General features: G+C 40.6%; 1 protein-coding gene across 4 annotated transcripts in view; it reads left to right on the forward strand.

Moving 5' to 3' along the window:
* Syne2 (spectrin repeat containing nuclear envelope protein 2) overlaps positions 1–25,410 on the forward strand; it is a 319,905-nt gene that overhangs the window by 210,736 nt on the left and 83,759 nt on the right. For 3 of the 4 annotated variants that reach the window (XM_047541762.1, XM_047541761.1, XM_047541763.1), the window contains exons 65-78: positions 2,954–3,070; positions 9,079–9,309; positions 12,701–12,883; positions 14,131–14,259; positions 14,771–14,892; positions 15,042–15,183; positions 15,915–16,046; positions 17,478–17,630; positions 17,728–17,937; positions 19,096–19,197; positions 20,335–20,454; positions 20,607–20,807; positions 22,594–22,767; positions 24,460–24,591. In XM_047541762.1, coding sequence (XP_047397718.1) covers positions 2,954–3,070; positions 9,079–9,309; positions 12,701–12,883; positions 14,131–14,259; positions 14,771–14,892; positions 15,042–15,183; positions 15,915–16,046; positions 17,478–17,630; positions 17,728–17,937; positions 19,096–19,197; positions 20,335–20,454; positions 20,607–20,807; positions 22,594–22,767; positions 24,460–24,591 — 2,148 coding nt within the window. The remainder of the gene's footprint in view (positions 1–2,953; positions 3,071–9,078; positions 9,310–12,700; positions 12,884–14,130; positions 14,260–14,770; positions 14,893–15,041; positions 15,184–15,914; positions 16,047–17,477; positions 17,631–17,727; positions 17,938–19,095; positions 19,198–20,334; positions 20,455–20,606; positions 20,808–22,593; positions 22,768–24,459; positions 24,592–25,410) is intronic. The other variant, XM_047541765.1, reaches the window with a different exon arrangement.

Below are 25,410 nucleotides of genomic sequence, written 5' to 3' on the forward strand. Positions count from 1 at the left end.
TCTTAGGAAAACCATCATAACCTGATCTGAAAGCGATGCCTTTGCTCCTGAAGCACGTCTGCTACTGAATCGTCATCATCACCACCTCCTGCCTCCTGCTAGGGCCTGCCCCTCCCCCAGCTCCCACCCCAGCCCTTCACTAATCACTGGCACCATGTTCTGCTTACACCTGAATCTTCAGTTTCTGCCTCTTGGTGGATTCCCACTTGACCCCGCTGCCCCCCAACAAACTGATCATCCCAGCACCCAACCTGGCTCTCGAGTGGCTCTTTGTGTGGTGTCCCTGGCCTGCCCTTCCTCCATGTCTGCCTGTAGATGTCCTCCCCATCCCAAAGAGCCCTCTCAACTTCTGCCTCCTCCATGGCACCTCCTAAGAGCCTCCTGAGAGAAATTGCTGGTCCTCTCCTTTGCTGCCCCTAGCTTGCTGGACCTCACTTGTGGCTTACCACATCTTTATACGTACGCCTGCAGTTCTGTTCTTTGGGTGTAAGTCCTGTGCATGGCCTACTGTGGTACTTCAGTTCATTGAATGTCTTAATCCTGCTTCTCACATCAGTCACTCTACTTCCTCTTTCATATTCCTTGGTGCTCCTTGGGCCCCTTTGTCATCTTGTTTCCACCTCTGGCTGTGTTTAAGCTGTCGTGATCCACTTCCAGAATGCCACATTTAATCCTCTTGTTAGCCCTCATCCTTATTGATCTTTCCAGAGCGGGACATTCTGCGCCACCTCCTCCTCCTTGAAGTCAGTCTTCCTCTGACTTTCCTAATTCTGCACTTCCTGTCTCTTCCAGCTGCAGCCCCTCCTCTGTCTCCTTCCTTGCCCTCTCTTCTGTCTGTGATGATGGGCATTCCCTGAATGCTCCTCCTCTTCCTGCCCTCTGTTTTCTCTCCTGGTGATTTCATCTCCTCCCAGAGCTGTGCTGGCATCTCTGTGCCAGTGGTTCCCACCTCCAATCTCCAGTCGTGGATTTTATCTTAAATCTGTTCCATGTGTCTACCTTCCTGACAAACTTCTCATTTTGGATGAATGTTCTTCACCTCAAATCCATTAGACCAAATGGATTTCAGAGTTTGCTTTTCCTCCTGATTTCCCACAGCCTCTCGTGACACCCACTGTTCTCTCAGTCTGAGGTGAATAAGCATCAGAGTCCAGAGTCACCTTAGGGACCTCATTCTCATCTTTCCTATCCAGTCAGTGCCCAAGTGAAAGCCACTTGATCTTCAAATCCCTCTCCTCCCTTTCTTTGTTTCAGCATCTTGTGTAAGGCAATTTTATTTCTCCTCTGGACTGTTGGAGTAGCCTTCTAATTGGTTTTACAACCTCCACTTATTTTTTTCTGGTCCATCTTATACAATACTAACAGATGACTTTTCCTAAAACCTATCACACTAAATCCAATCTTAATATCCTTCATGGATTCTGATTTTCAATTAAGTAAGATGCAAACTCATTGACATGCCAGGTTTTTCATGATCCCTACCTACCTTTCCAGTTTTATCTAAGTTTTGCCTTTAGTTTTTGGTTCAGTTCTTGGTTTCTGATAACGGTTATTGGCTCCAGGAGAAGTAGCTGAAGAAGAGCTAATAATTTTTTAGAGTCTACTAAATACTTTAAATGCATCATCTTGCTTAACTTGAGTGAAGTGGGCTTCATTCCCACCTTGAAAACCAAGGAGTTAGGTTTCTAGAGTCCCCATTACCTCGTCCAACATCACTCCATTTGTAAAGGGGCCAGTCAGATTGGTCAATTACAGCATCTATCACTTCTTGCCACACTATGTTAATTATTTTTGTACACATCATTTTCCCACAGTTTAGCCTTGTTTAACTTTAGAAGTGGGATTGGGGAATTAAATATTTCCATTTAAAGTGTGACACACATCACCAAACTGCCCTCCAGAAAGATTGCCAGCTTTATTCACACCAAGAATGCATGGAACCGCCTAATCCTTTAACCAGTGTTTAAACCGAATTTATATCGTAAACAATGTTATCTCCTTTTAGATGTCTGTCGGCTTTTGTAATTCTTTTATGAATTGCTAGTACATACCATTTTGCCCTTTTTTCTCTGTAGGAATTGATGTTTAACTTACTGATTTATAAGATTAATTAACATATTAAGAACATAACACTTTATCCCAGTTTATTCTTTAATTTAGATTATATGTCTTCTGTGGTGCACATTATTCTATTTTTTAATGCTCTACTAACATTCTTTTTAGTTGTTGTCATGCTTTAAAAGCCCTCCCCCTCCCTAGAATTTTTATGGTATAGCTTTACATTTCAACAGTAGGTACAATTAGAATTCATTGTTAGGGCCAGGCGCAGTGGCGCACACCTGTAATCCTAGCAACTCAGGAGGCTGAGGCAGGAGGATTGCAAGTTCAAAGCCAGCCTCAGCAGATTAGCAAGGCACTTAGCAACTCAGTAAGACCCTGTCTCTAAAAAAAAAAAAATATTTTTTGAAAAGGATTCGGGATGTGGCTCAGTGATTAAGCACCCCTGGGTTCAATCCCTGGTAACAGGGAAAAAAAAAAAAAAGAAAAAAAAAGAATTCATTGTTAGGAATGAGACAAGAACTTTAGTTATATTTTTCATAAAATGTCTCAATAGTTATTTTTATATCTAATAAGTTCATCTTTTCTCCCATTATTGAAATGTAGCCCCTATCATAGAATCTCATTTAAACTCAGAGTAATCTACTTAAGTATTTAATTCTGAGGATCCCCTATATGCTCATTAAGAAGAGAGTTTTTGAGAATTTAAGTCATACAAATAAGACAAACCAGAGAAAATTGATTTTTTTTTCCTCCAAATGAAACTTTTTTTAAAAAATACACCTGACTTCTCAGACATTTTTGCAAGGAGTTAGTCTGCAAATGAGCAGGCAAGGAAGACTGCTCTGGCAGCAGGGAAAGTCCTTTCCTGGATATCTGATTCTTTTCTTTGTAGGGGGCAGATGAGAAAATAAGCACCTGTGATAGTTCCATGGTACAAATTCTGGCACCAGACTCACTAAACACTGAGCAAGGCCCAGAATTTTCCCTGAAGCTCAACCAAGCAGAGGAGGTAAGTCCCTGTTAACAAGCTAACTGCTTAAATACCTGGACTGTCACCCAGAGGTGACTGGCTTTCTGGGTTCTGCAATACTTTGTGTGCCAACCCAAGTGTTCCTTTGTTAACATCTTTATATGTGCTTTCAAGCTATTGCAATGGAAGATTCGTCACCATTTACATAGAAAATAAGCATGGTGTGAGCAGTGAGACATTTTTCCACTGGTTCACCCTTTGTGGTCTGAAGTAATCTTTCCATTAGTGACTTCTTCAATCTGTCCACACAGCATTTTGGGGGCAGTGAAGGTAGAGAAGAGCTAAGATTAACTAATGGCCTACTACATAAAAGGCATTTGTATTTGTTTTCTGTTTAATCTTTGGATTAGATGAAGCAGGTTAATGTCCCCCATAAGTTTACAAATGAGGAAATCAAAATTCAGAGAGTAAACTACTGTTGGTCAGTGTGAGAGTAAGGGATCAATTCCAGAATTTTCCAGTCTACCTTCCTAATTTCAAATCTTTCGTTGTGCACATTATTTCTCAGGAAGGCCCTCTGGGGGGCCCTGTTTTCCAGGTTGGTTTTAGCATTTAGGGGGACCTAAAATTCCACTGAGTAGCTCCAACAAAGATCCTGACCTGCTTTCCCTCCTCCTCTTCTCTTCCTCCTCCTCCTCCTTATAGTCTTTTCTCCCAATTATTTGTCTCTTCTTGCAAATATATATATTAGTTGTCAAATTGTTATTCCTCTCTTTACCCTCTTCCCTTTCATTCTCTCTCTGAACAATATATGCCCAGCAACGCAGACAAATGTCACAGGGTTGTTTTTTTGTTTTTTTTTTTTTTAAAGAAAAAAATTGTTTATTTTGGGCTCATGGTTTCAGAGGTTCAGTCCATGTCAGTCAATTCCATCACTCTGGGACAAAGATGGAAAGGAGCAACATGGTGGAAAGGTGTGGCAGAGGAGAGCTGCTAAGCTCTTGGCATTTTGGAATCAGAGAGAGAGAGAGAGAGAGAGAGAGAGAGAGAGAGAGAGAGAAGGCACGGGGGAGAGAGGGAGAGAGAGAGAGGAGTCAGGTACAGAAAGAGACCAAGGCTATATCCCCAATGACATTTTTCCTTTTAGTCATTTACATCTGCCTACAGTTACCACCCAGTAGCCCCTTCACATTCTTTTTTTTAATTTAGTCTTTATTTTTTACTTTTACAAACTGTATTTTGATTTATTGTACATAAATGGGGTACAACTTTTTATTTCTATGGTTGTACACCATTCATGTAATCATACATGTACATAGGGTAATAATGTCTCTCAGTCCACTGTCTTTCCTTCCCCCACCCCCTCCCACCCCATTTCCCTCTACACAGGCCAAAGTTCCTCCATTCTTCTCTTGCCCTGCCCTCTCAACACCCCCACTCCCCCACCCCCATTATGTATCATCAGAGAATACATATGGCCTTTGGTTTTGGGGGCTTGGCTTATTTCACTTAGCATGATATTCTCCAACTCTGTTCATTTACCAGCAAATGCCATAATTTTATTCTTCTTTATAGCTGACTAATATGAACTTAAAAAACTTTACACCAAAAATACAAAGAACCCAATCAATGAATGGGCTAAGAAACTGGGTAGATACTTCACAGAAGAAGATATGCAGGTGATCAATAAATATATGAAAAAGTGCTCATCATCCCTAGTAATTAAGAGAAATGCAAATCAAAACCACCCTAAGATTTCATCTAACTCCAATCAGAATGGCTGTTATCAGGAACACAAGCAATAATAAGTGTTGGAGAGGATGTGGGGAAAAAGACACACTCATACATTGCTGGTGGAGTTGCAAATTGGTGCAGCCACTCTGGAAGGCAATGTGGAGATTCCTCAGACGACTTGGAATGGACCCACCTTTTGACCAGCTATCCTACTCCTCCGTTTATACCCAAAGGACTTAAAATCAGCATACTACAGTGATGCAGCCACATCAATGTTCATAGTAGCTCAAGTCACAAGAGCTAGATTGTGGAACCAACCTAGATGCCCTTCAACAGATGAAGGGATAAAGAAACTGTGGTATATATACACAATGGAAAATGTCCCAGGTTTACACTCACTGGCAATACGTAGGCCTAAGAAAGTTCCGACCTCATGTTTGTTTTGTTTTTGTTTTTGTTTTTCCGGGCTAGAATCAATTTCTGACAACTAGTTAAAAATCAGAGGTAGCTTCCATTGTGCTTTGGCGGCAGCAGGCGATCTGCTTGGTGTGTTTCTCCTGGTATGGGTGCTCTGGAGGTCACTTAGCCCTGGTGGTCTCGACAGCACATAACGATGACAATGAAGAGGAAGAGGAACAAAAATGTCCTCTGAACACTTCTTATGGGCCAGGCACTGGGGGTTTATGTATATTCTCTCTTAATCCTCACATTAGCTCTCTAAGGTAGTTATGGCTGTTGCCCCACTTTACAGCCGGACACATGGAGGCTCAGAGAAGTTAGGTTGTCCAAGGCCACCCTGCTATGAAGGGGCAGAATTAAGACTGATACCCAGATCTCCTGCCTCCAGATTTAGAACTTGGACTTTCAACTGTAGAGCCCAATGACTCTCTTCGATTGATGTCTGTGTGTGTACATTGGTATTTTCATCCCAACAGAAGTTTCGTCCTGGGGTTGCGTAGTGGATTCTTAGAGCAGAAAGAACAGTTTGATTTTCCTTTCCACCACGGCAGGACTCAGCCCTCTTTTGACCAGGCAGGGACCTTTCGCCTCCTGCATTGACACAGCAGCCCTCAGGGAAAGTGGGGGCTTCAGAGACCAGGCAACCTGTGTGTGTTGGCCTCAACAGTCCTCTTGTTTTGGAGATTAAGTGCACTGACCAAATGACAAGTGTGCAATTTTTAGTAAAATTCTGAGTCATCTGTGACCCATATTGCATTGAAAAATAAATATTTAATACGGAAAAATATGATACCAAAGTGGACTTGACCCACTGAACAAAGGATGGCGGTGCCTTTCCAGCAGCATCCTCGTGTCTGCGTGTGCAGGTGTGCAGGTGGGTGTTGCCCTGCAGGCAGGCAAGCTCTCCCTCTGTGAGAAGTGAGGAAGATGCACAGCCGTTTGTAGAATTGACTCAGTAGAGGGGTAAACTTAAGGCCTGGGATTTTAGCATGCAATGTGACTGTAGCCAGAAAATTTACTTGCCTTTTAGCCAGAGTCCTATTGTTTAGATGTGTGATGTGTCAATATAGAATTCAAACAGTGGTACTCACCAAGGGGTTAACCTGCACACCAGAGAGCTGGTGAAATTCTGTCCAGAATGTGGACTTGTAGATTCCAAAGCATAGAGAAATCAGGGTGTGATTCTGGTTCTACTTACTAATTGGGTAACTACAGGCTGTTTGAATAGCCTCCCAAAGCCTCAGTTTCCTCAGCTGTGTACTGAGAATAAACACAGGCCTGCAGTGTGAAATAGGAAGGTGGTCTTTGTATCAGGTTTAGCACAGTGCCTGGCTCTAAGAGCACAGTAAAGGTTAGTGTTATTAATTTAGTCATGTCATAGAGATGACAATTCTTATTTAATAAGAAATACTTGTGCTAAACTTTTAAGCCTCCCAAAGTGTACAATTAGAAGACATTTATTTACATGATTTCTGCCTTTAAAATCAGGGGCTATTATCCAGGGAAGCTGTTTTGCTGAGATGCTAATAGGGAGATAACTGGGGACTCATAATTTAAAGATCACAGAGCTATTGACTTTGGGCAAGTGGAAGCAACTGGGTGAGGTGGGACACATGTAAACTGATTACGCAGAGACTTGGGTGTCTTTGTTTAAAACAAAAGGCGCGGGCAAACTGACCACTGGCAGGTCCTGAGGTCCTTTCAGCTCTGGAAGTTCTAGGGTTGCAAATCATCTTTTATTCTCCACACACTCCCTCCTTGGATTCTCTTTAGGTTCGAATTACTAGCAAATAAAGCCCAGATTAGTCATTCAGCTTGCTTATTTCCTCATTAATTTCATTAGTGAGAAAGCAAAGAAACAAAATGTCATCTAAAAATGTGTGTGGCATATAAGAGGTGCTCCAAAAATTTTGAATAAACCATGAAGCCAGATGGCAAATCATTTATTATAGATTAACTAATATTCACAGATTGCTATGTCAGGTGGCAAAAAAAGGGGATCCCCAAGTCTTTGCTTCTAAGATACGGTAATATCTGAAAACTGGAAAATATTTAATCAGCCAGGTGTAGTTTTGCACACCTGTAATTCCAGCTACTTGGGAGGCTGAGGTGGGAGGATCACAAATTCAAGGTTGGCCTGGGCAGTTCAGCAAGACCTGTTTCAAAATAAATAAATAAAAAAGGGCTGGGGAAGTAGCTCAGTGGTAAAGTGCCCCTGGGTTCAACCCCAGTACCAAGGAAGGAAGAACGGAAGGAAGGACATTCATCAAATGGGTGTCTGGGAGTAATATCACACAATTATTGTTTTCTAAAATATCAAGATTAAAAAAGAAAATTGAAATAAGTGAATCCAGGTATAAACCTGACTATATACAATTCCAGAGGAAAACACAAGGCAAAGAGAAAATATCCTTAAGAGAGTGATTCTTGATGAAAATTATAAAAAATAAATTTATAAAGGCAGAGGAGAAACAGCCATCTGCAGAAAAGAACACATATATATGAAGTTAATGGATGTTCAGAGGGAAGAAATTCTACTCAGAGACACTTCTTCCAAACCAGCTGTCGTAGTCCTTTTCAGTGTATATGAAAATGAATGATATTTTCATACCCTGCATGTTTTCAATACCACCTGCCAGTTTTCTTCATTCTATTGCACTGAAAATTCTGTTGGACTAAAATTGCACAAATATTGAGAAATGTGCATTTGTGTTGAATTAAGGTATGTATTTGTGAGCAGTTCTCATTAGAAGTTTGTCGCTTGACCCAAATTGTGCTTTATTAGTTGCTAACAAAGTCTTATATGGAAAACATTACCATTTATCCAAATCACAATAAAATATTTAATGAGAACAATACTTTCATAGAGCAAAACAAATCCTTATTAAACTAAGAGAATTTCTCTCCAAGGATCAATATATGCTTTCATTATTCTGGAGAAGGATAATTAATAGGATGGGAGGCAAATATTTCTTTATATGAAATCTTTTTTTCACCTCCAAATGGAAAATATCTGATGTAATTATTGAAAAGCTTTCATTTACTATCAGGAGAAATTTTGCTATTGCATTTATAAGTGACCCAGTTATTTCAGTATGAAAAAATTATATCATTCTTTGTACTTTAAGTACTTGGTCTCTAACTCAATAATATTTGAGTATCTAGAAGGTGAAAGTTATTTTAGAGATTTGTTCTGAAGAAGAGGAGGAAAGTTTCCAGATTCCTCCACTGAACTTCATGACTTGACTCAAGCAGTTTTTACTAGGGAGAAGTTTAGATGAGTAATAGCATGTATATTGAAAGAAAAGCTAAACTATTTTATAATCTCACTACTTAAGAAAATGTTAAAAGTGTGTGGCTTGTTCCATGGTATTCCTGCAGTATGTATAGTTCGGTTTTCTTTTTGTTTCGTTGTTTTGTTTTTTCCTGTTTAAATAGAGTGCAGAGTAACATAAGCATTGCTTAATCCTGGGTCGTGCAACTTTAAACACGGCCAGTTCCTGCAGTGTTTGGGACACACACACCCACATGCCCACATTCTCTCCCACTCTCTCACCTGTCTCCTGGGGCTCACCGCTCAACGAACTGCGAGCCCATTCGCTTCCTCTGTGCCCAGGAATACTGTACCTGTGTACATGCACATCGGCTGCTTGGAAACCTGTGCCACCAGGTCACATGATTGTTGCTATGCGTGTGGAGGTGCATTTTTCTTTTCTTTCTTCCTTCTTCTGTTCTTACTTTGTTTCTTTTAACCGGGGGAAATTGCTGCGGGTTCACAGGTCTTTGCCAGCCCAAGTCTGAAATCTTTGGACTCCTGGCTCTTCACTGCTGGATTATCTTTGGGTTTATCTTAGGGTTCCACTCCTCCTATCAAGGCTACAGCTCTGGACTTTTCTGACAAGCAAGGAGCTTTTGAGGCCGCAGCAAAGAGAACTAGGCCCCGGCCTATAGAAGTCCTCCATGTCTGTAAGACCCAGGTGGCCGAGCTGGAGCTGTGGCTGCAACAAGCCAGCGTGGCATTTGAGCCGGAAACATTAAACGCAGACATGCAGCAGGTGGTGGAACAGGAGCTGGTCGGGTGCCAGGTAAGACTGTTGGTAGTTTGCCTCTTCACCAATCACTGGCTAACATGGGGCTAATTTCTCTTAAAGCAACAGTATGTTTCTTCTCTTGCTCTGACTCTCACATTTAACTTGTAGTTCTTTGAAATACTTTATGTAAGCAGTGTATTTGGGAAGACAGTAGTGGATAAGAGCTCAGAATGTAGAGTCCAAATCCAGTTCTGTCACATTAACTGCAAACTTAGAGAAGTTAACTTCTCAGCCCTAATTCTCCTGTTGTAGTAGATTAGCTCATAGGGGTTTTGTTAGGATTAAATGAGACAAAAGCAGTCTCTTATATAAAGTATATAAAAAATGCTCAATGCCAGGCGTTGTGGTGCACATCTGTAATCCCAGCGGCTCAGGAGCCCCAGGCCGAAGGATCAAAAGTTTAAGACCAGCCTCAGCAACTTGGCGAGACCTTGTCTTAAAAAACAAAACAAAACAAAAAGGACTGGGGATGCAGTGGTCAAGCTTCCCTGGGTTCAATCCCCAGTACCCCCTCGCAAAAAAATGCTCAACAAGGTTGGCTTGTGGCTCAGTGGTAGAGCACTTGCCTGGCATGCGTGAAGCACTGGGTTCGATTCTCAGCACCACATATAAATAAATGAAAGAAAGTCCATTCACAACTAAGAAAATTTTTTTAAGTACTCAACAAAATGTTATCAGTAATCATAAATACTTTGAATATTTATTCATCAGAAATGAAACTGAATGTCCTGATTTCCAAGATTGCAAATACCACATAAAAGGGCTTTGCAGCCATCAGACCAGGAATGCTCCCAGTCTTGCTTGGGAGGAACAAGGACATCAACTTCCCTGACTTCAGTCACTTTAAGCAAAACTTGCCAGCTCAGCCCAAAGGTTGGCTCTCTGTCCCTCCAGGGAGGGGCTAGAATGATGACATCGCAGCGGCATAATTGCGTGTCCCAGCAGCAGAGGCCTGCTGGCCGCTTTCAGAGCCTCTCTCCCACTGCCCTCAGGAGACCAGCTGCGACTTGATGTCTCTCCTTGTTGCCTTGTTTATCTGCCAGGGATTAGGACTTCCTCCTTGCTCAGAGTACCCCATACCACTGGTTGGATACAGGGAGCTCTTCCTACTGTCACCTATCATGTGCAGAGTAGCCTGCCCTCCATCAAGAGGCGTGCATTCTCCCCTGCTACTCTGGACCACAGTCTTACAACACCCAGACCTGCCTGCGGGGAGGACAGGCAGCCGACCTCCTCAGGGCAGCTCAGCATCTCTGACCCCAGTGGTCAGTTCTGAATGGTCAGTTCACTCAGATACTGACACTACAGTTCGTCCTGGCTACGGGCTCTTGTAAAAGATAAGAGTCTAACCCAGCACAGGGTAAAGCCACGCTTAATCAACAGATTTTGATTCCCAACTATTTAAGGCCATCCTGTATCATTTGCCAATGGATCATCTGCTGACTGGGTAGACCTCATGTCACCTCCTTGATCATCATTGGGATCCTCCTCTCCTTGCCACTTGGACCCATTTTGAGGATTTGAGGGTTGCTCAAAGAAAAGACATGACAACCAGGTGGCAGTAGGTAGTGCCCAATAGGCTTTATGTGAGCAGAACTTTGACAGGATTGATTCTTAGAGACACACACGTTCTTGCAGAAGCCTGGGATGAAGCGGGTGGGCACTGCCAGAGGGGAGGAGGAGAGGCAAATCAATCAGGGGGGTCATGTCTCTAGGTCATGTGGTTGCATAATGCCACCTCCAGGTCAGAGAGCTCCACTGGGCAGCAGAAGCTTGGGACTGTTTCTGTCCCCGGGGTGTGTCTTACCCAGAGCTGGCAGATGTCTGGTGCAGTTTTGGGAGTTCACAAAGCAGGCATGCTCTGTATGGCTAAAAATATGCTCATAAGGTGGTATTTAAAGCCACTACGTATGTTAAAAATAGGGTTTGGGCTAATGGTTCTGACTTACTGGAAAGAAAGAAATAACATAGGGGCCAATATCTGAGGGACATCTCTGGCTCATTTATATAATAACATGACATCTGTGATTTCATATTGAAACATAAAAATACCTTAAAATTGTCTGTATGGGCTGGAGATATGGCTCAGTTAGTAGAGTGCTTGCCTCACAAGCACAAGGCCCTGGGTTCAAAAGAAAGAAAAAGTTGTCTGTAAATACTAAGTTCCCAGTGGAAAAATGACCAAAGAACAGGAACAAACAGGTTAGTCAAGAGAAAATTATATTTAGTAATTTAATATTTGAAATGAATTGTTCAAACTTGATTATTAAAGACGTGAATTAAACCAACTATTGTTTTGCTGCTGTATCACATTGGGAAAAATTGTATCATCCTGGTAAAACTCTATCAAAATAGACCCACCAGTGTGTGATAGCTCTAATGGGTTTGGTGTTTTGGAGATCTACCGTGAGCATATAACTTATCGATCTTCTTTGATCTAATAATGCCATTACTTTTAAGTTTACCTGTGCAAATAATCTGAAATGAGAAATGTAATTATGGCATCATTGATTCCAAAACTGAAGAACTGGGAACAGCTTAAAGTAGTAATGAGGAAGGGAACCATGGAGGTGAGCTATTAAAATGGGAATCATGAAAAAATATAAACTAGCCACATGGGAAAACGACACAAAAGCATAAGTCACTTTGTTCCCAGTGACTCTAAAATCTATGAGCACACACTGCTTAAGCTCAGAAGAATCTGTAGAGAATGAAGTCATTTGCTTGGAAGAAGGAGTTATAAGGTATTATTTGAAAATGTGCTGTAAGATAAAGAAGGTGGGGGGGAAATAAGAAGAGTCAACACTTTTTGCTTATCACCTTTTTAAGCATGGATTATGTATGTGATTTTTAACTCATTCAATAAAAAGTTCATGAATTAAGCCCAAAACACATGGATTTAATTCATTAAAATGACCCGATGAGGTAAATTCTGTTATTATCCCCATTTTACAGATGACTAGAAGCCCACATCTATGTTCAAAGCATGGTGCCTAAGCAAACAGGTACCAAGTGGCAGGGCTGGGGTCCAGGTGGCCCAGGCAGCCTGGTTCTGGGATCTGTGTTCTTAACCACTATGCTCTACTGGGTCTATTCTTCAGTGTTTTCTAAAGTGATTATAGAATTATTTATTTTAGATCATGTCAGAGAGTGATATATGTAATTGGGGTTGTTTTGGTTGCATCCCTGCTGAAAAATATAGGAATTCTGTGGAAGTTCTTGTTTGCCCAAGGTGGCTTCCATCCTGTGTTTCTGAAACTTCTTGTATATCTTTAGATAAAGAGAGGACCCTTCACTTATTGGGGGAATAATTCTTTGGGTTCAGTACCCAGCACCAAAACAAAAAAGAACAACACTGTAAATAATTACTGATTTTATTCCCTAGGCTATGCTGACAGAGATTGAGCACAAGGTTGCCTCTCTGTTAGAAACTTGCAAAGATCAGTGTCTGGGAGATAGTGGAACCACTCAACAGGAGGCTGAAGCACTCTCCCTGAAACTCAAAACTGTGAAGTGCAATTTGGAAAAAGTCCAGATGATGCTGCAGGAGAAGTACAGTGAAGATCAGGTAAAATATGGTTATGTATAGACATATATCTCAATATGCCAGAGCCAGCCAGAAGAGAACTCTGGGTGGAGATGGTGAACCAGCTACAGAGAAGGTAAACACAGTAAGAAGGAATAGTGAGTCTTTCAACTGGAAGAGACAGGCACACTGGCTTTTGTCTTTTATTACATTTTACTGCTGTGCCAGTGTCTTATGTAGGTTGTTGTTGGTTTGGTTTGGGTTGGTTTGATGGGGCAGAGTATATTTGCTGATAATAAGCATTCAGGTGAGGTTTCCTGAATGAAACTTTCTAGATGAAATTTCTCTTTGGTCTAAACTTTGACCTGCCATTGGAGGGTCTGCATGTGTACATATTTTAAAACAATTTTGTGACTCCCATTGATTAGACAATGAAGACTTTATAGATAAGATGGAAATTTAACATGTGAAAAACAAGACCTGTTTCCAGGGTACTTTTGTTATTCATTTATAAATATTTATATATACTCCCACAGTATAGTACATTTAAAGTGCTTTCATGATTTTAAAAAGCATTCTGTGTTTATAAATGCAAATGTTCATCTCACGCATAAGATCTTACTCCGCAAGATTTGCATCTAGACTTACAAGTGGTTCCTGCTTGGGGACTTCACGTTCTTAGAAATGAGACTGGCTGCAGATGCATTGGCCATATGGTTCCCCTTTCATCCTTTTGTTCTCTTTTTTAAAAAATATGTAGTTGAGTCATAGGGGAAATCTGAGTTCATAAGCATTTTACCATTTCCTATTTATTTATTTATTTATTTGTTTATTTATTTATTATGTATTTTGGGTGCTGGGGATCGAACCCAGGGCCTTATGCTTACAAGGCAAGCACTCTACCGACTGAGCTATCTCCCCAGCCCCGCATTTCCCTTTTAAAGATATATATATGTGTGTGTGTGTGTGTGTGTGTGTGTGTGTGTGTATTTATATATGTAACTTTTCTTTTACTTTGTTCTTAAGGGAAAAAAGGAATAAATAATTTCCTGGCTTCTAGTAATTCCTGGGCTGAATTAGATTGAGGAAAAAAAGATCATTTCATCAAATGGAGTGATTTTTGATGATGTTATGAAATAAGTACATTGAAACATAGCATACAATTATATTACATAACAAAATACTATCATTTTCTTCCTATAATACTTTTCCGTTTAGTCCCATTTTTTAGAATTGATATAAAATGGGTCTTAATTTCTAAACAATCTGCCACCATGACATTTTTGCAGCACCCTACCATTTTAAGGAACCCTTCGGAACTTCAACAAGTCCTTCAGCCGGTTAACCTTCCTGAATGGGGATCTGTTGTAACTGAAAGGCCGCAGTTTAGCAGACAAAGAGATGTCCCACCGCAGCAGGTAAGTTCGGCCACCGACAGTTGTAAGGACACAAGTAAAACTTTCTAGATAAAATTTCTCTTTGGTCTAAACTTTGGCCTGCCATTGGAGGGTCTGCATGTGTGACTAGGTGCAAAATTGTCACCTGTGGGTGTTTGTGGGTGTGCAGCAATGCCAAGTTTTGGATCTTTACTGGTTTGCTTCCATCTGCTACCATTGGGGACACACTTTGTTCCTTTATTAAGTTGCATCTTATATTAAACTAAGCAGATTCCTGCAGAGTGAACTTACTACCTCTATATCTACAACACTGCTTTGCTTATTTCAAAACACATTAGTATGTTTTGGGTGATTTTTTTATTCATACAATACTTCAAAGTATTGTATGAATACTTTGAAGGGGTTTTTGGAAGTTAATGTTAACAAAAATAGGCCATCAAGAATGAGACGTAGTCAACAACAAAGTATAAATCCTTAGGTATTATATAAAAAACTGGATTGACTAGATCTTTTCAATCTTATTCAATTTTAGGTTCTGGAGTTAAAACCAATGGAACAGAAAGATTTAATCAAGTTCATAGAATTTAATGCTAAGAGAACATGGCCTCAGTATTGCCAACAGGATAAAGATACAACTCAGGAATCATCTGTGAGGTGAGATAGTTTTAAACAGTTGGACATTGAGTAGATTTATGGCTGGGAGAACCAAATGTTTCCTATAAGCCACTCACAAAACATTGTCTAAAGGTAATGAATGTTTTAATACTGATTATTCTTTTTACCTTTTTTTCCTTCCTTAAAAGCAACAAGGCATCTGACTCTGAAAATGAAGCTCCAGACTTGTTCTTTTCACCCCAGGGTCGAAGTGATGATAAATGGCAATATCTTCATCATGAACTGTCATCAAATAGAAAGCTACCTTTGCCTCAGCTGGTGGAGCCTCAGGTCAGTGTGCCGCTGCACCGCCTGCAAGCAGCTGCTTGTCTTTGGAACCCGTAAATAAACACGTATGCTCTGCATTATGGAGCAGTTTATTTTCAGAAGGCAAAGGCACCATCTGAGTTCACTTGTTCAGCACTTCTGCTCAATTCTGGAGCTCTGCCTCAGCTGCCCCTCCAGCACCGTGGGCTTTCCTGATTCTGGCGCTTCCTACACTGTCCACCTGTTGGTTTGAATTACCCATTAGAAGACCTGAGAGGAAAGACCATGTCTTCCTGGAGTTTCTAGCATAGTACCTGAGCATCAGAGAATCTCACTTACAGTTGAATGAATAAAGGAATGAATAATATAAGTTAATCTTTAAAAACTACTTTAAAAACGATATTGGGCTAGCTGGGTATGGTGGTTCATGCTTGTAATTCCAGCTACATGGGAGGTTAGGCAGGAGGAGTACATGTTCAAGATAGCATCAGCAATTTAGTGAGACTCTATCTCAAAATAAAAAATAAAAAGGGCTAGGGATGTAGAGCACCCCTGTGTTCAACCCCAAGTACTGCCAAATAAATAGTAAATAAATAATAAGTAATTAAGCTTACTTATTCTTCCTTATAAATGCCAAGATACAAAAGCTTACCAAGAAGGTATCTCCAAAGACAGCTTGTGAGGCAGTTTTTCTGTTTACATTAACATCAGCAGGTTCTCCACTGTCACTAATAAGGATTCCCTTTTTCAAATAGGTTGCCACCAATACGGGTATTCTTCCCAGTGTGAGTGTGTATAACTTTAGATACCCTACAATTGACGAACTGAAAACGTTCACCACCCAACTCGAAGACCTGCGTCAAGAAGCAAATAATCTTCGGACACAGGTAGAAACTGCCTGCTGCCTATTTTCCTCCCTGTACTAATGTAAAAAAAGGGAGAGAGGATGTTCTCATTTTCAATTGGCTATAATTTTCTTCACTGAACAAATAGAGCACATAATGGAATGAGTCCTACCATGGCAAATAGAATTCGTCTTGTTTGCTAACTCTGATCAATTTTGTGGTGACTGCCTAGAGTGCGGGGTACAAAGAATTATGGGTCTGAGTTCACGATCAGTAGGAAAGAGGATGGTGATTGACTAGTTCTGCCTGCAGTGGTGGTCTGGGACTGGAAGGGTGAGGAAGGAGTATAGGGCACAGGTACAGGTAAGGTTTCCAGACTTGAGTAGGCTTACTGCCAAATGCTCAGTAATGCTAGGTGTCCATCAGAGAGGACAATGGGAAACAGCTCAAGTTTGAGTGATTCTGAGCTTTGGCTTGCTCCTCAACTAATTGTGATCAGGAATTCAAGGTGACCATGGGTGAAGAATAGAAGGTGGTTCCAACAGCTTATGCTAAAACAGATCTGTGATCCCCAGCTCCCCAGAATGATTACACAACCCCTGGACCTCTCTGGAGATGTTACCTCTAAGGATGTTCTTGATTCTTGAAATCAGCCCATAAATGACGCTCCTGACTTCTCCCCACTCTACCACCAGTTCCTGTCTTTAAGATACTGTACCTCCTCTTCTTCATCAACACCTTCGAGCTTCTCTGATATGACTTCTTTTCTTTCTTCTGACTGTACTTGATTTCATTATTCTACTACTTCCACATTAAAATGTATAGGGCAGGAAGCAGAGGGAAGGAGGACAGTGTGGTTGGCCTGGGACCCCAGCTGCACCTGAGGAAGTCCTTCATCTTGGGACTTACTTTTCATTCCATTCAGTAGTCAAGTTAACAACTGAACATTGAGTTTCTGAAACCTGTCTTAAAGTTAAAAATCTTAAATTTTATTTATTTATTCTATGGCCTAGTTCATAGAAGAGACCAGCTCACCTAATTAGTAGGAATACTCTAGTTCATTTTCTGGAGTTCATTTGTTTGAAATGGCTTTTTTTTTTTTTTTTTTAAGTATAATTGGAGAATATCATGCTAAGTGAGATAAGCCAATCTCAAAAAACCAAAGGACGAATGATATCGCTAATAAGTGGGTGATGACACATAATGGGGGGTGGGAGGGGTTAGTGTTAGGGTTAGAGTTAGGGTTAGGCAGGGGGGCAAGAATGGAGGAAGGAAGGACTGTATAGAGGGAAAAGAGGGGTGGGAGGGGTGGGGGGAAGGAAAAAATAACAATGAATCAAACAAAAACAAAAAAAACAAAACAAAACAAAACAAAAAAAGTATGATATAAATTTTAAGTTTAATTGAGACCAGGAAAAAAAATGTCGGTTTAGAAAGACAAGGAATCCTAATGGTTATTTTTTCTTGATTCAGGAAAACATGACAGAAGAATCATATATCGATTTGGATAAAAAATTATTTGAACTCTTTCTGACCCTCAGTCGGTGCCTTGGCAGTGTGGAGGAGATGCTGCAGACGCCGGGGCTCTTCAGGGAGGATGTATCTGCCCAGCAGGTGCACTATGAGGTAGGAGCCCGTGTGTCGGTCATTCCAGCAGCCTGGCTAATTAGGCCAGAGCCTCTTGCGGTCAGGACTCATTCTGTCTACTTCCTCCACCTTGCAGAAACTGGCCCTCGAGTTGAAGAAACTTTATTTAGCTCTGAGTGACAAGAAGAACCATCTTTTGAAAGCCATGGCTTGGCCGGGCAGGAACACCAGTTTGCTCCTTGAATGTTTTGGTAGCCTCCAGGTCTGCCTGGAGCACGCCCAAGCCAGCGCTGCCTCCAGAAGCAAGTCCCTGAAAGCTGGTCTGGACTATAAGCACAGTTACCAGGTATGACTCTGAGCTCGTGGGTGACTTTGTACAGCATGGACTCCTCATTCCCATTCACTCCTATTCCTGGTGCCTTTTGTTCATAGAAATTGCTAAGGGAAATAATTTTTTTTTTAAATTGTTACGAGAGATAGTAAGACCTTCCAATCCTTGTGGTTGGAGACCATTTAAAAGTGAGGCCCTTTCCAAAGTCTTGGTATGAATTTGGTAAGATGAGCTGACATGGTGTTTCCTTTCTTTTATTACATTTAGCCATTTAATGATTGCAGAGGCAGGATTTGTATTTAAATTTCTAGGCAAAGGGGAATCATTGAGTTTTTTGAGCAAAGGAAGGACAGTTCATGTAGGTGTCAGGTGGATTCATCTGGAAGTCGTCTGAGACAGGAAGTAGTTAGGAAACTACTCAAATTGTCTAATGGAAAAGAAATGAAGCACAACACTACTTATGAAGGAGTCTGGCCCATAAAAATCAAACCTGAATCCAGTCAAGCTTCTAAAATCTAAGTGAAACTGATGAAAGGGTGGAAGAACATGTTAAACAGCACCACGAGGCACCATCTGCCAAATCCAGAACTAATGACCCATTTTTTTCATATCCACAAAAATCCAAGAAACAAAAAAGAAAGTGGGTAGGAGAGTCAGCAGATACAGAGAGACTTAAGACATGTTACTTCACCATGACATACAGACCTCATTTGGCTCCCAGGTGAAACAAATCAAAAAGAAAAGCTGTAGGGAATTAGGGAAACATGAACCATTTCTGGGTTATTAACCATACTAAGGAATTAATTTTGACTTTGGAGGAAGTATATTTTTAAAGGGAGGGAGCTTTATCACCTACTGAAACATAGTGATGAAATAACTTGATCTCTGTTATTTGCTTCAAAATAATGAGAGGGGAGGTGTTAGGCAGTCAAGAGAGCTGGCGGAAACTCTAGATGAAAGAAGGTCAGCCTTGAGCCAGTAATTGTTGAAGCTCAGTGATGATAAGGTGGGTATTATTCTATTTTTGTATGTGTTTTAAGTTTCCAGATTTTGTGTAAATTTCAGAAAATTTATATATAAAGTTATATAAATTCATAACACTTTTAAATATGAAAAAGGTAATGATGGCCTAAATGAGATTGTTCAGTTTCTTGCACTTATCTTTTTTTACAGAATGAAATAAAACGACTGTATGATCAACTCATTAAGAATAAGACAGCTTTACAACAATCCTTGAATGAAATTAGTGGCCAGAGTATTGGTGAACAGCTTCAGGTAATCAATCAAGTGCTTCAAATTAACCTAAAATCTTGGACCAGAGCATCTTGTGCATCCATTGTGCTTCTGAACCTCTTCCCTTTGTGAGTGGTGGCAAGGCTTAAAGAGATCAATAAGATGAAACTATTGATTTTTTAATTTAAAAAATATCTCTCAAGTAGTACTTTCTGAAGAACAACATTTTAAATAGTAAGAAACCCATTTTTACCTATCAGCATGACAGGAAGTTAAATGTATCCAGTGTGGGTAAGGGCAATGGAAAATGAGGTCCTTACCCTCTTGGTCAGAGCACTGATTAGTTCAGCCTCTGGGGACCATCTGGCTGTATGACAGAGTCTTAGAGGCTCTTCTGTTCAGAAACAATTTGACTTCATTAATTTATTGATCAAGTATTAACTGAGAACCTGCTATGTTCAGTTATTGTTCTAGGGACTATTTTGTACTCTTCCTAAGGACACAGAATAAGTGCATAAACATAAATATCATAAATATCTGGAGATGGACCTGGTGGTACTGTACGTAGCCCAGAAGCCCATGAAGAGCTGCCTGTAATGCCATCAGGGTGCATCCTTACAGTGGCATACTGTGTGTCTGTTTAAAAGGAGCCAACTGGCTGTGATGACTGCATGCCATGGTGCATGTCTGCAGTCTCAGCAACTCAGGAGACTGAGGCAGGAGGAGCATTAGTTCAAAGCCAGCCTCAGCAGCTTAGTGAGGCCCCCAGCAATTTAGCCAGACCCTGTCTCATAATTTAAAAATAAAAAGGGCTGGGGATGTAGCTCAGTGGTAATTTCATTTAAAAGAAAAAAGAGCCAGATACATGTATACTATTGTAAAGAGATGCTAAAGGTGAGTGCTCACTTAGGACAGAATGCTGAGGGACAGTTCAGCAAGTTTAAGGATATGCACGTGTACTTCCACTGGTATAAGTTTAGAACATGTTAGGAACAAACTGTTAGTTGTGTGACTTCTGGGCAGATTGACAAGGGCAGATGAGGAAAGGTCTGACTTTTAGATTAATAGGATAAAATTTTTTCTTAATTCCTTTCTGTACTATTTAATTCTTCTTTAACAACCTGTACACTTCTTGGGTTTATTAAAGGATGTTCCTTTCTTGTATCATCTTTCACTTAGAAAGCAGATTTATATACAGTGGAGCTGCAGAATTCTGAGAGCCGAGTGGCCAAACTAAGAGACGAAGGGGAGAGACTTCGCTTACCCTGCGTTTTGCTCCAGGAGGTTTATAAATTAGAGGTATGTCTGAACAGAACACATTCACTAGGTGTGAGGATTGTATGGAGAGGTACTTCGGTTCTTCCACCTAGTGAATGTCGACTTGTTCTGCATTTGAACTTGCTTCCTGGTTGGATGAAATTGCTTGTGCACACCTCCTGTTTCCTTCCCAGGATGTACTTGACAGTATGTGGGGAATCCTGAGAGCAAGGTACTCTGGATTCAGCAGCCCGTTCATCACTAAGAGCCAGCAACACGCCCTTCTGCAAGGCACAGTGGAACTAGTAAATATTGGAAAGGAAATGCTTGCTCATGGCCACTTACAACGTGCCAAAAGTAAAGCCGCCTTACGGACTCAAATACAAAACCACAAGGTAAGACACACGGGCCAGATCCCCTCATCCTGGACAAAACCTTAAGGCTTTTCTGACTGCGTAGAAAGGATCCATTTTCTTCTTGGCAAAACATGCAGCGTTTATTCTTCAAACAGACGTCTCTTAGTGCCTTAGTGTGGAGCAGAAGTCAGGTGACCTCTAGGAATGTTTGAGTGAAAACGGACACAGTTCCTTATGTTGGTGCATCTTTCAGCTGATTGAGAAGATGGACTTTTATCGATGAGTTTTCAAGCAAATTCACACTAAAACTTAGGATTCATTCTACAAGAGTGTTTTAATAGGAGAAATGGACTTAGGTTAGCAAAGGCTTTCTGAGAATTGGAATTGAAAGGAAAAGGTCCTACTATATAGTATAATACTACAATAAATCCTTCCATCTTCCATTCATTTTATTAAACAAAAACCTCTTGATCACCAGCTAAAGAGGTAGAGTAATCAAAGTGCTACTGATGATAGATGTGTAAGACATAGTCCCTCCCTTGAACAAGCTGACAGTCTAGGGCCATTGGAAAGTATGCCTTAGTCTAAATAAATTGAAAAGTAAGTGTTGAATGAGGGATGGAAGGGAAGACGAGAAAGTTGATTATCTACAGAGTGCCAGGCCCTTGCCAGATGCTTTTACAAACCCTTCCATGTATGTGTTCTTCACAAGGAATAGAGGAAGGGATTCGCATAATACAGGGTTCTCTCTGAACAACCAGAGGAGGCAGCAGACTGCAAATGAGAGGAGCCTTGAAGTTGCTTCAAGGACAAATGTGGTCCATTTCATGTATAGGGAGTCCTATCAGGGCCATTAGGAAATTCCCTTCACTTCGCCATTTTGCTGAGCTGAAGTGAGAGCTTTAGGAGGAGACAGGCTTAAAGATCCATGTCTGCTAATTATGTGGGCTGCAAGCATTTGCACCTAACTGTCTTCAAATGAATCTGCCACTTTCTCACAACGTTTTGCAACTCAAAACAACTGATCGAGGAAGATCTGCCTAGAAATTGAAATTGACTAACAATAATGGAATAGATTATTTTGTGGAAAATGTTACTTAAGGATAATATTTCTCATATTTATGTGTATACACACACAGTTTTTTAATTGTAGATGGACAGAATACCTTCATTTTATTTATTTATTTTTATGTGGTTCTGAGGATCAAACCTAGGCTCAAATGCTAGGCAAGTGTTCTACCACTGAGCTATAACTCCAGCCCCTAGGATGATATTTCTTTATAATTTGTTCAAAGTCCATTAGTTTTTGGTATGTTTTGTTTTGTTTTTGTTTTTACAGACTGCATTTTTCATTGTACACAAATGGGGTACATCATTTCGTTTCTGTGGTTGTACATGATGTAGATTCATACCATTCGTTTAATCATACAACAGTGAGACAGTCCATTAGTTTTTCAAGATTAAGAGAACCATTTCAGTTCACCTTTTATTTTCTGATACCCTGATATCCTGGAATTTTGAATTAAACAAAAATAACTGGATAAAAAGTGAAGGTAACTTCCCAGCAACTCAGGAGGCTGAGGCAGGAGGATCATGAGTTTCAAAGCCAGCCTCAGCAAAAGTGAGGTGCTACACAACTCAGTGGGACCCTGTCTCTAAGTAAAATACAAAATAAGGCTGGGGATGTTGACTCAGTGGTCAAGTGCCCCTGAGTTCAATCCCTGGTACCCCCCCCCCCCCAAAAAAAAAAAGTTAAGGTAACTTTTTGGCTTGTATGATTTTCACAATTTAAAAATAAATATTTAAAACCTTTTCTGTGTTACAGGTATTTTTCCAGAAACTTGTTGCCAACATGCTGTTGATCCAAACATACTATGATAAAATGTTTCCTTCTGTATTACCAAAGAGAGAGAGATTTTGGGCAGAACAAGTAACCGAAGTTAAATCACTGGAAGAAAAGGCACAGCAGTTTGGCATGAAGCTGCAAAGTTTGTTGCAGGTATTTGGCTTACTCCAGCTTCACTCTTAGTTGATAATTCCTGATTCTCAACCACCCTGAAGTGTCAAAAACAAGTATCTAGTTATTAAGCAACAGTTAAACGGGAAATAACAGTGAGGAATATGAACCCAGGTCTAGTTCTGAGTCTCCTCCCTGAAAGAAAGGTTAGCTGAGATTTCTCGTGCACACATCCCGGATGGTATGGCATCTCTAACTTTTAGGTTTATGTAAGAATAAACAAACCTGAAAGCACGTTGAGACCGTGATGAGATCATTTGAATGATACAGTGAGTGGTTCAGAAACTGTACTCCAGGCCCAGATATTCTGTTGCGAACTTCACGACCATCTGGTCTCTAAGTCCAAGGAAAAAATCGAGCACATATAAAGTTTCTTTTTAGTTTTAAGGTTTCCCACTCCAGCTTATTAAACCATTCATAGCCAATGTTGGTTAGCACATAAAGGAAATTTTTAAAAAGGAAGAGAATATTGAACTTGGTAATGAAATATGACATTTTATGGTAACATTTATTTTCTAGTATGCCAAATTGATAGTAATATTTCATCATATTTAGAAAAGACTGCACGGACCCAGTCTTTATAGTGCCCTATAAAAGCCAGGTCACCTACTACTTGAAGAGATATGAGAATTAGTGAGGTGACGTTATGATTTGAATGTGAGGTATCCCTAGAAAGCTCATGTGTGAGACAATGCAAGAAGGTTCAGAGGAGAAATGATTGGATTATGAGAGCCTTTATCCAATCAGTGGATTAATCCCCCGATAGGATAAACTGAGTGGTAACTGAAGGCAGAGTGTGGCTGGAGGAGGTGGGTCCCTGGGGCGTGGCCTAAAGTATGTATTTTGTATCTGGAGAGTGGAGTCTCTCTTTCTGCTTCTTGTGAGCTGCTCCCCTCTGCCACACTCTTGTGCCATGATGTTTGGCCTCACCTTGAGCCTCGAGGAATGGAGCTGGCCTTCTATGGACTAAGACCTCTGAAACCCTGAGCGCTCAAATAAACTTCTTCTCCTCGAAAGTTGTTCTGGTCAGGTCTTTTAGGCACAGCAGCAAAAAAAAAAAAGCTGACTAGAACAGGTGGTTATTTTTCTGAGAGATAATTTTTGGTGATAATAACTCTGTGATGTGCTGGGACCCTAACTAGCAGTCTTTTATGGAAACAATATGCGTTAGTTTTTTTGTCATTGTGACCAAAATACCTGAGAAGGACAACATAGAGAAGAAAAACATTTATTTTGGGCCCACACTTTCAGAGGTTCAGTCTATGGTCGGCAGGTGCCAAGGCAAAACCATTATGGCAGAAGGGCATGATGGGAGAAAACTGCTTTGCTCATGGCAACCGGGAAACAGAGAGAAGAGCCAGGGACAAGATATAGTCCCCAAGGTCGTACCTCCAGTGACCTATTCACTTGCCTATAATTACCTCCAACTAGTCCCATTCAAATTATTCATCAAATGGATTAATCGTCTATGAGGTTACAATGCTCATAATCTAGTCATTTTACTTCAGTTGCCTAATACATTAGCTCTGTAGGGTGGGGTACATCTCTCAGGTCCACCTGGAATCCGTGCTTTACTTTTATGTGGTCTTAGTGTTCATTTTTGTTTTTATGATTCATTGTCATTGTGCACACCAATCTGGAAAAATTTCCACTGATTTTATGTTGATTCTCTAGAAATGGGAAGAATTTGATGAAAACTATGGATCTCTGGAAAAGGACCTAGAAATTCTTGTCTCTACATTGCCTTCTGTGAGTTTGGTGGAAGAAACAGAGGAGAGATTACTGGAAAGGATTTCATTTTATCAGGTATTTAAGTTGCCAATGACATGGTCCATAGCACTTGGTGTTTTGTTTTGACTAAGTTATTTGCATTTGAAGTTGAGTGGTTTGGATTGAAATATTGTTTGTCACACAACCCATAAGTAGAAGCATGTAGGGATTGCAGGCTTCCCTGTTGGGCTTGGGGTTGAAGTGAAATTCAAGTCCTGTTCCATCACTTGTCACTTTTGTGACCTTACTATCTCTAAGCCTTGGTTTCTTTGTCTGTGAGAGCAGGAAAGTAAACTAGTTCTACCTGCCTCAGGAGGTAGGTTGCAATGCACTACTAGTATAGAAACCCACTAAGAATGGAATAAACATATATTTAGTGTTCTTATTGTGCCCTGATTGAACATAGCCTATGAGACAGACAAAATCTGTTGCCTGCCTGCAGCATTTTTTAAAAGACTCCAAACTTCTAAGTTTTTCTTGTGTCGTTTTTGGTCTGGTTATTATCAAAGTGTCTGTGTCTCCAATTTCGATGTCATAGAAAAAGAAAAAACATTGATATGATTGGCATTGAGAACAAGACTAAGACAAAAACAAGTTTTAAATCCTCCCAACCGAAGCTTAAAATACTTAGTTTTATCTATAGAAGATATGCAGTCAGAATTTGAGTTGTGCTGCTACAGAAAATCATCGGGTGTCAACATTAAAGCTTCAAAAGTAGCCTGACTGGGCTGGATGGGAAATGAGAGCAGAAATGCATGGCAGCACCCTGCTGAACTTAGGAGGTGTTCCGCCCCTGCAGATGACACTTTCCAAAGGTCGGGGCACTATTGATATTCTCCAGATGCCCAGAGAGCC

The sequence above is a fragment of the Sciurus carolinensis genome, chromosome 2, assembly GCF_902686445.1.
Source record: "Sciurus carolinensis chromosome 2, mSciCar1.2, whole genome shotgun sequence".
NCBI classification, from domain to species: Eukaryota; Metazoa; Chordata; class Mammalia; order Rodentia; family Sciuridae; genus Sciurus; species Sciurus carolinensis.